Source organism: Cetorhinus maximus, chromosome 1 (assembly GCF_964194155.1).
Source record: "Cetorhinus maximus chromosome 1, sCetMax3.hap1.1, whole genome shotgun sequence".
NCBI lineage: Eukaryota > Metazoa > Chordata > Chondrichthyes > Lamniformes > Cetorhinidae > Cetorhinus > Cetorhinus maximus.
In genome coordinates, this window is record NC_135879.1 from 17,064,972 (window position 1) to 17,075,995 (window position 11,024).

An 11,024-nucleotide genomic window follows, 5' to 3' on the forward strand; every position below is an offset into this window, starting at 1 on the left:
AAATGCATTGATGGTTGCTGCCTCTACCCTTTCAAGCAGTGAAATCCAGACGTCCACAACCCTCTGGGTGAAAGAACTTTTCCTCATCTATCCCTCTAATCCATTTACCAATCACTTTAAATCTATGCCCCTTAGTCACTATTGAAGAGTATCTTCTTCCCCACCCCCAAATAATACAGGTTGCAATCTCTCTCACTCTGTATAAACAGGGACTCAGCCAGGCCGCTGACATTGCGAGCAGCTGCTGACCTGAGTCCCTTTAACAGACGGTACCAGGACTGCTCCGTGCCGAATGGCAGAGCCCCAATGGCCGGGCGTCTCGCGTGGGGGCGGGGTCACGCTAGCGGCCCACGTGATGACGCACAACGTTGCGAGCAATGACGTCAATGCTATTATTAGAACGTGCGTCATCTGCACGTGTATGTGCGTCACTGGCCGGGCTGGCGCCACGTTCTAATTGAATGGTCGGTCGCTGCTAGGGTCCAGACGCCTGCCTCTATTCACCCCGACGCCCTCCTCCCCCCGCCCCCCCCCACCACCCCTCCGCCTCAGGAATAGCCGGATGGGAACGCCTTTCTACCAGGATGAGGCAGTGAGTGTCGGAGGCCACCTCCAGACGATGATGATGGAGAAGAAGAGCGCGGCCGAGAGGCAGCAGCAGCAGCAGGCGGCGGACAGCCCGAGAGGCGGCGCCCAGCACACGCTGCAGCCGAACTCCCCGCAGCTGGAGAAGCTGGTGGGCCCGACCAGGAGGGAACTGGAGGCCCTCGCACATCCCTTTGTGAAAGGTGAGAGGGTGGGGATAGCCTCCCTTCGGGCGAGGGCCCGGGTCCGGGCCCTGGGGATCCGGCCGGGTGTTGGGCCTGCGGCGGCGGCGGAGCACGGGGTTGGGGTTGGGTGGGGGGAATGGGGCGGCCTAGGGCAGTCAGAGAGCGGGGAGCCGACTCTGTTTCCCCACCAACCCCCCACCCATGTCAGCTCCTTAACTTCCCAGCTACTCTCAACCGGTTTGCAGTCACTTCCCTCCCTCTCCTGCTAGTTCCTACACGAAACCCGGCAGGCTGGCACCCTGTGTGTTTTAAGGAAATAACCTGTTTGAGAGCCTTTACCAAACGTTTTCCAGCTGCACATGGACACTGCATGTCTGCACCATTCTCAGGTTTCAGGTAGGCACGAAAGGAAAGTGAAGTGGGTCTAGGCTACAGGACGTTCAAAGCCGTCAGTTTTCGTCCAGAACCTGAATTTAAAGCCTCTCCGAGTCTCTTTCCAACGCTTCCTTAAAAACCTAGTTCTTTAATTTCTGCTTTGACTCACCGCCTTTTAACTGTTTGGCCTGTTGCCCATTCCACATCGTCTGCCCCAGTCCTTTGTAGGAGCACTTGAGAGTACCTCACTAGATTTAAGGTGTTCTGAACAAATGTTAAAATGTTGACTTGCCTGGAGAAGGGTTTTAAGCAAAGACTGTTTTTGTAACTGAGTTTTCCCATTTGACTTCTAATGTTTTTTATCTGCATTGTTAACCTGTAAATATTTTAAATAACTGAAAGGTATCTTGAATTTTTAAAACTAATCTTTGCATTACAATTTTCAGGTAGAGGATTCTTGCTGGGAAGCAGGGACCAGATTGAAAACTCCCACCCCTACTGTAAGTGTTTGAAAGAAGTATTGCATTTGGGTGCATGTCATGCTTTATCAGGGAATTGCATGGGTGATGTGGTCAAATATAGATGGAAACAAAGTTGCAAATGAACATGATGGGGCTGAGAAACTGGTGGAATGGAGTTCAGTGAGGGTAAATTTGAGATAATAAAATCTGGACGCAAGAAAGGTGGATCAGATTTCTAAATGGCTGAAAGTTTGGAACTCTGGCAGTACAGAGAAACTTAGGGGCTCATGTACAGAAATTGCTTAAAAACTGTAGTGGATAGGTACAAGAAAGGGAGAATCAAAAAAGCCACTGCAAAGTTGGTCTTTATCTCACTGCCTGGAATGTAAAGTGATGAAAGTTAAACTGCAGTAGTATAAAGCACTGGTTGAACCCCATGTGGAGTCTCAGTCATTGAGTATATTCAAGATTGATAGATTTCAATATATCAAGGGGAAATGGGACGGGGTGGCGGGGTGGAAATGGTGTTGTGGTAGATCAGCTATGATCTAGTTGAACGCCTGAGCAGGCTCGAGGGGCTGGATGGCCTGCTCCTGCTCCTATTTCCTGTGTTCCCACCTGGACTGCTCCGTTCAGTTCTGGACACTTCATCTCAGGAAGGATATATTGGCCTCGGTGTGGTTGCAATCCAGATTCATCAGAATGATACCAGAGCTATAAGATATTAAATGATGACAGGTTCCATAGACTAGGATTGACATTGCATTGAGTATTAAGGAATGAAGGGAATGCAGTGGATGTTGTCTATATGGTTTCCGAGAAAGACTCTGACAAAGTACCACATAAAAGGCTGGTTAACACAACTGAGGCACAGAGAACAGGAGAATCAGTGTTAGCTTGGATGAAAAATTGGGCTTAAGGGCAAAAAACATCGTGGTTATGTCTCCAGACTGGAGGATGGTGGACAGTAGCATTTCCCAAGAGTCAGTGCTGGGGCTACTGCTTTTTATGATTAAAAATATAAATGACTCTGATATTGGAATATAGAGTAAAATTTCAAAATTTGCCAATAATACCAAACTTGGTAGTTTGGCAAACATTGAGGGTGATACTAACTGACTGCAACAGGCCATAAATAGTAGAATGTTTACAGGTATTCTACATGCTTAAGATGATTTAATAGGATAGGTGGAGAGAAACCATTGTCCAGAACAAGATGTCGTAACCTTTAGAATTGGAGCTAGGCCTTTGGGAGGTGATATTTGGGTGCACCTCTTGCAAAGGGTCATGGAAATCTGAAAAATTCCCCAGAAAACTAATCCAGGAGCACTGGTGAGAACAACAAGGAGCTAAACAAGGAGCAGGCAGAACCAATATCTAGTCACTAAACTAGCACCATTTATTGTTACAACAATTGCTCAATGCCTTTAAGTCAATTAAAAATTGAAAATATATTTGTGTTAGGTTAGGATAATGAGAGATGTGCAACCAAGATGGTTAAATGACATTCAAATACAGTTATTTAATTGAATGACCTAACAAGAATGAGGGTTGGAATGGTATACTCCTGTTCTACCTTCCTCAGCCAAGATCTCTTTTTTTAAAAAAGAAATCAATTTGACTTGGTTTTGGTCAGTTGCATTTTGTGGTACATTTTATTATTGTAGAGCCACAATTGCCAGATATTCAAATAATCAATGCAGTAGCCTTGGAAGTGTTAGTTTTAAACGTTTGCACCATTGAGTTGTAGTACTTAAGTTGCACAGAAAGCATGGTAATTGCAGAGAAAACATACTTGTTTCATGTGACTTCCCTTTCCCCAATAATGAACAATGCATCTTAAAGGTTACATAGTCATGCCTTTGCTGGTTCTAACTGGGTATGTGTCCCTGGAGGTGTAGTCCAGAGCCAGTCATAGGTTTGAATAGCATCATTGTAAAGACAAGTGGAAGTCTTGCAAAGCATGTGATGTTCTTCCACTGTGTATAATATCAACATTTCAAAGAAAATTAATGGATTATGAAGTCCTGTTAAAAAGCTCTCTGAAAATCTGTGAAGGATGCACACAAGCTGTGTAAGTACATTGCAAGACTGATGTACTTCTGCCGACTCTGGTCATCTTCACAACTTCTAGACTTTCAAGATGTAACCATGGGATCATCTTGCCACTGCTTTATGATTTAATTCATAATCTCTCCAATATATGATGCTTTCCAAACCTTTGCAGTATCCTGCATTATTAGTTTTGGTCTTCATTTAGCTTTTTAAACTATTGATTGATTAGACCTGCATTAGGAAAGTTACTGAGTCCAAGACATCAATCTAGCATAATTGTTGCTTTAATGATTATACTGTATTGCTTGCTCACATTGTTTGGTTCCTTGCTGAAAAGATCAATGGGAAGCTGGAGGATTGGGAAAGTTTTAAAAACCAAAAAAAAATAGACGGAGAAAATAAACTTTGAGGGTAAACTAGCAAGTAATATAAGAATGGACAATAAAAACTTCTTTAAATATATAAAAAAAGGAGAGAGGCCAAAGTGAACATAGACCCCTTAAGAGAATGAGGCTGGGGAAATAATGGGGAACCAGGAAATGGCAGAGGAGTTGAATAAATACTTTGCTTCAGTCTTCACAGTAGAAGATACTAGTAGCATTCCAAAAATACTAAATAATCAATGGGTAATAAGGGGGAGGAAATAAATACAATAACTATCACTAAAGAAAAAGTACCAGGGAAACTAATGGGGCTAAAGACTGATAAGTTCCCCGGACCTGATGGGTTGCATCCTAGGATATTAAAGGTAGTAGTTAGAAATACTGGATGCGCTGGTAGTAACCTTCCAACAATCCTTAGATTCTGGAAAAGTCCCAGAGGATTGGAGAATGGGCAATGTAACACCCTTATTCAAAAAGGGAGGGAGACAAAAAGAGGGTAACTATAGGTCAGTTAGCTTAACATGTCATTGGGAAAATGTTGGAATCTATAAAGGATGTAATAGAGCATTTAGAAATACATAATCTAATCAAGTAGAGTCAGCATGGTTTCACGAAGGGGAAATCATGCCTAACACATTTACTAGAATTCTTTTGAGGAGGTAACAAGCAGGATAGATAAAGGGGAACCAGTAGACGTAATATATTTGGATTTCCAAAAGGTGTTCGATAAGATACTACACATAAGGATACTTCAGATAAGAGCCCATGGTGTCGGTGGTAGTATATTAGCATGGATAGAGGATTGGCTAACTAATAGAAGACAGACAGTTGAGATAAGGGGGGCATTTTTGGGATGGCCACCTGTAACTAGTGGAGTGCCCAGGGGTCAGTGCTGGGACCTCAATTATTTACGATATATTAATGACTTAGATGAGGGAAGTGAATGTACTATCGCCAAGTTTGCAGGTGACATAAAAATAGATGGGAAAGCAAGTGTTGAGGGTGACACAAGGAGTCTACAGAGGGATATAGACAGGTTAAGTGAGTGGGCAAAAACTTGGCAGATGGAGTATAATGTGAGAAAATGTGAGGTTATGCACTTTGGCAGGAAAAATAGAGGAGCTAAATGGAGAAAGGCTGCAGCACAGAGAGATTTGGGAGCCCTTGTGCATGAATCCCAAAAAGCTAATGTACAAGTTCAGCAGGTAATAGGGAAGGCAAATGGAATGTTGGCCTTTATTTCAAAGAGGGTGGAGTATAAAAATAGGGAAGTCTTGCTACAACTATACAAGGGACTAGTTAGACCACACCTAGAATACTGTGAACAATTTTGGTCCCTTTATTTAGGAAAAGATATACTGGCACTGGAGGCAGCCCAGAGAGGGTTCACTAGGTTGATCCCAGTTATGGACAGATTTTCTTATGAAGAGAGGTTGAGTAGGTTGGGCCTGTGCTCATTGGAGTATAGAAGAATGAGAGGCGACCTTATTGAAACATGTAAGATTCTTAGGGGGCTTGACGGGGTAGATCCTGAGAGGTTGCTTCCCCTTTTAGGAGAGTCTAGGACCAGAGGGCGTAATCTCAGAGTAAGGGGGTGCCCATTTAAAATAGAGATGAGGAGGAATTTCTTCTGAGGATAGTCTGTCTGTGGAATTCTTTACCGCAGAAGGCTGTTGAAGCTGGTTCATTAAGTATATTCAAGGCTGAGATACAGATTTTTAATCAGTAAGAGAATCGAGGGTTATGGGGAAAAGGCAGGAAAGTGGAGTTGAGGATTATCAGATTAGCCATGATCTCATTGAACGGCGGAGCAGACTCGATGGGTCGAATGGCCTACTTCTGCTCCTATGTCTTATACATAATCACATCACATTCTACTGAAGCAAATGTGGGGAGATGATTGGTAATACTTCCATGTATGTGGAAAAAGTTAGTGAACTAAAAGCTAATGAGAAGTTAAGTAACAAGCATAATTGAAAGGAGGAAAAAAAATCAGTCAGATGATGTGTTGAAAGAAAATGTGCCATTGCTGTGGTTATTGCTACAATATGGATAGTGCAAGTGAAAATGCACTGTGTGGGGGAAAATACAGACTTTTGGGCATAGCCTTATGAGGAGGAGGTCTCATGCATGACACATGTTCTATCAAAAAATCTTTGAAAAGGTCAGTGTCTCTGTTTTGGTGACTGGAGGCTTGTCTTAATATCATGTGGTAGATGTATCCATTCAAAAGCAAATTAAATAAAATCAGCCATGATCTTATTGACTGGCAGAGCAGGGCTGAATGGCTGTTACTCCAATTCCTTTTTTTCTTATGTAAACAAACTTTTAATATAGGTTATCTAATTGACAGTTCTGCAGAGAATTGATGCGAGTTAAGATAATGGCTTATTGAACACAGTGAAATAGTGAAGCTTGTTTCCTTCAATGAACGCAAAACCTGTACAGTTACAATAGTGAAGGAAAGGTCAAGGGAGATGAAAAGCAACAATTCAAGTAACAGCTTTTTACCCAGAGGAATATTGAAGGCTAACCCTACATTTGTGCAATTGGTGTGAAACAATTGTGATGGCCAAAGAAAACATAACAGATTAGATAACATTAACTTGTTCTGAAAAGCCTCGGCAATACTTAACATAAACAGTAACTAGTAATGAAATCTATCAGGATCTAGGCTTGAATGACCACTTGGGTGATATTCAGAAGATTTGCTCTATGACAGTGCCCCATTATGGGGTCAATCTTTTGAAATGCTGGTTGGAGTGGGGGAGAAATAAAGTAGTAAAGTACAAATTAATGTACCTATTTTAGATTCTGTACTTGAAACAGCTGAGGTTCAGGAACTTGAAGGCAAAGGTTTTCATAAGAAGAAGCATTCTAACTTGGGCATGGAAGAAAGGTTAAAGCCTAAAGACAGTGTTGGCGAAGATCCCTCAAATACGTTTCATGTTATAAATTTAAGTTGAAGGGGATTCTCCCATTTGTAAATATAAGGCTTAATTGAGAGATCATATGAAGTTTAATCTGGAATGCTGGATAGTATACTCTGGGAAGAAAAATAGGGGAAACAAAGACAGTAGAAAGAAATTTGATATATAATTGGAAAGGAAAACATTTGGATCGATCTTACACAGAGCTAGCATAAGCATGGTGATCTGAATGATGTCTTTCTGTACATTGTTTTGCAATATGGACAACTCAGTGATTTTGATTTTCTCTCTTTTTAAAGCGCTGCAGGATTTGCACAAGCAGAGCCAGCATCTAGTCTTGCCGGCAACTCCGTGCTCAGCCCATGCCTCCACTTCAATCTACCATGGCAATATGCATCTGACCCAGGCAAAAGATGTCCCTGTGTATACTAACCTCAGCAACTACAATCCAAGCCTGTCCAACACAGGCTCTGAAAATTACTCTACTGGCCATGTTCCCTATGCAGGCCCAGCACCTGCACAGCACCATTTCTCAACTTTGGCTCAGCTTGTGTGTCCAAAATATCAAGAGGAGCCCCAGACCGTACCTGAATTAGGTCCACTGAGTGAATCTCCACCACTTTCCCCGGCGGACCAAGGTGTGCAGCAGATCAAAGCTGAAAAGAAGAGACTGAGAAATCGCATTGCAGCATCCAATTGTCGGAGGAGGAAGCTGGAGCGGATTGCTAGACTGGAAGACAAAGTAAAGACCCTAAAGTCAGAAAACTTTGAGTTAACCTCAACGGCCAGTGTCCTGCGTGAGCAAGTGGTGCACCTCAAACATAAAGTAATGAATCATGTCAATAATGGATGTCAAGTGGTTCTTGCTTCCTCTAGCCTCCTAAAACCAGAGGAAAATGGCAGCTTTTAATAAAATGCCCTTTAATTTGGCTTGGTTGAAATTGAATTCTGTTGAAAAGTGCTAGTTTGGATGCTTATCTTGACTCACTTTTGTATCCTCTTAGCTGCTAAACATGATCATGAAACATGAAAGATTATGTGGAGCAAATTCATCTTGAAGAATAAAAGAGACTAAAAGAGAGACTATCTGCAGAGTCCAGTGTACCTCCTGTTCATGTCTGATCTAGTTTCAGCTGTCTTGTGAAAAGATTCTTTTGATATTTTACCTGTTCTTGGAAGCTATCTTATTTAAATACACTTTAAAATTTTCTTCGCAGCGAAAAGAAATGAACATACATTGAGGGAAACCTCCTTGGCAAAACTGACTTACTTCATTTACCTTGGGGCGGGGAAGGTATCTGCTGTTTATTATTTAGAGTGGAACTGAAAATTAACACAAAAAGAATGATTTATGATTTCCCTGTCAACAATAGTGCATCTTTTTCCACCCAAGGATGGCCTCAAGTGTAGGTAGAAGTAGAAAGCGTAAAATTAAGAATTTTTAATTTAGATTTTTAGAATAGCTTTGTACTGCATTTTTTTTGTGAAAGATTGCAAAAGACCTATTAAATTAAGATTCTATTAAATACACTGGAACAAATGTTGTGTGGAAAGTAATTAATGGTATGATCTTTCAGAGACTGAAACTTAATGCAAAATGATTGTCAACTCAATTGTCACACTTGATCAAGAGAGTCAATTGTCAACATTATGTGCAATTGTTTTGCTTAATATGTTATCATTGATTTTGTTTTTGTACACTTACTGTATGCATTAGGAATACGGTTCACATCAATGTCAAAACATCTATGGGGAAGTGTTGCATGGATGGAATAGGGCTGTTGAGTTGCCTGTAAATTTAAATAATTCAACGATGTACATGTACTATACAGAACTTTAGGTGTCCAATTTGGCTTAGTTTCTTTCTTCCTGAGTTACAAGTTCAAGTTCCACTCTACAAGACATGGTTGTCTGGGAAAGTACTAGTGCGTTACTGATGGAGTGCTGCACTTTGAGGTGTTGTCTTTCAGGTGAGATGTTAAAGCAGTGCCGCGATTCGAAGCAGGGTAGAGGAGTTCACCTCATGCCTCAGCCAACACCTTAAACAAATGATCTGGTCATTTATTTCATTGCCGTGTTTGGCATCAGTACAATGGTGCCTCCACTTCTAAAGTACTTCATTGGCTATAATGTGCTTGAGCCATCTTGAAATCAGAAAGGTGCCATAGAAATACAAGTTCTTAACTTTTCTGTGTCCCCCATATCATCTTATACCTGCATTACCTATATTCTTTATGATGTTTTAAGTTTCTTGTACTTTGTTCAGTGACACTATTTATTCAGTGATATTGTTTACTAACCTAAGAAAACTTTGAATTGACTTCAATGGCCAGTGTCCTGCGTGAGCAAGAGGTACACCTCAAAGTAATGAATTATGTCAATAATGGACGTCAAGTGGCTCTTGCTTCCTCTAGCCTCCTAAAACCAGAGGAAAATAGCTATCTGACCAATTTTCAGACAGCAGCCCAGCAGTTTCTGTTGTGAGTTGACTTGCGCTTGTATTAGGATTGAAATTGTAATGTTCAATAGTTTAGGAAGATGATGTTCCTGTGTTTAAAAAAAGAATATAACAAGAAAAACAAAATTGAAGATGGATCACGTGGCCTGTCATAGCCGAACTGGATAAGTCTCCCAGGCGCCAGTGATGCTAACTCCTGTTGGGCTGGGTGGGGGCTGCAAAAAAAAAAACTTTGGGAAATTCCAATAAGTCCAGTATTACTAAAGGCTATAGTTTGTCCCTTGCATTGTCTTTCATATGTGTGCTAATGATTGTGATGGAAAAGCTTATTACAGTTGAATAAAGGCAACTACAGAGGCATGGGGGAGGAGCTGGCCAGAATTGACTGGGAGATGAGCCTAGCAGGAAAGACAGTGGAACAGCAATGGCAGGAGTTTCTGGGAGTAATTTGGGAGACACAGCAAAAATTCATCCCTAGGAAGAAGAAGCATACTAAAGGGAGGATGAGGCAACCATGGCTGACAAGGGAAGCCAGGGACAGCATAAAAGCTAAAGAGAAAGCATACAATGTGGCAAAGAGCAGTGGGAAATCGGGATTGGGAAGCCTACAAAGACCAACAGAGGACAACTAAAAAAAGAAATAAGGAGGGAGAAGATTAAATATGAGGGTAAACTAGCCAGCAATATAAAAGAAGATTGCAAGAGTTTTTTTAGATATACAAAGGGCAAGAGAGAGGCAAAAGTGGACATTGGGCCACTGGAAAATGACGCTGGAGAAGTAGTAGTGGGGAACAAAGAAATGGCGGAGGAACTGAATAGGTGCCTTGCGTCAGTCTTCACAGTGGAAGACACGAGTGACATCCCCAAAGTTCAAGAGAGTCGGGGGGGGGGCAGAGGTGAGTATGGTGGCCATTACCAAGGAGAAGGTGCTAGGAAAACTGAAAGGTCTGAAGGTGGATAAATCACCTGGACCAGATGGATTACACCCCAGAGTTCTGAAGGAGATAGCTGAAGAGATAGTGGAGGCGTCAGTGGCGATTTTTCAGGAATCACTGGAGTCAGGGAGGGTCCCAGAGGACTGGAAAATTGCTAATGTAACCCCCCTGTTTAAGAAGGGAGTGAGGCAAAAGACGGGAAATTACAGACCAATTAGCCTGACCTCGGTCGTTGGTAAGATTTTAGAGTCCATTATTAAGGATGAGATTTCAGAATACTTGGAAGTGCATGGTAAAATCGGGCAAAGTCAGCATGGTTTCATCAAGGGGAGGTCATGCCTGACAAATCTGTTAGAATTCTTTGAGGAGGTAATGAGTAGGTTAGACAAAGGAGATCCAATGGATGTTATCTACTTGGACTTCCAGAAGGCCTTTGACAAGGTGCCGCACAGGAGGCTGCTCAGTAAGATAAGAGCCCATGCTGTTAGAGGCAAGGTATTAGCATGGATAGAAGATTGGCTGTCTGGCAGGAGGCAGAGAGTGGGGATAAGGGAGCCCTTCTCAGGATGGCAGCCGGTGACTAGTGGAGTTCCGCAGGGGTCAGTGTTGGGACCACAACTTTTCACTTTATACATTAATGATCTAGATGAAGGAACT

At 42.1% G+C, this 11,024-nt stretch overlaps 1 protein-coding gene across 1 annotated transcript; it reads left to right on the forward strand.

The window, feature by feature from the left end:
- The first annotated feature begins 409 nt into the window (after positions 1–409).
- LOC144675629 (transcription factor Jun-like) lies at positions 410–8,504 on the forward strand. Its single transcript, XM_078536303.1, has 3 exons — positions 410–788; positions 1,592–1,645; positions 7,274–8,504. Exons 1-3 carry the CDS (start codon positions 563–565, stop codon positions 7,882–7,884), a joined length of 891 nt encoding a protein of 296 aa, XP_078392429.1. The 5' UTR covers positions 410–562; the 3' UTR covers positions 7,885–8,504.
- The last annotated feature ends 2,520 nt before the right edge of the window (positions 8,505–11,024 follow it).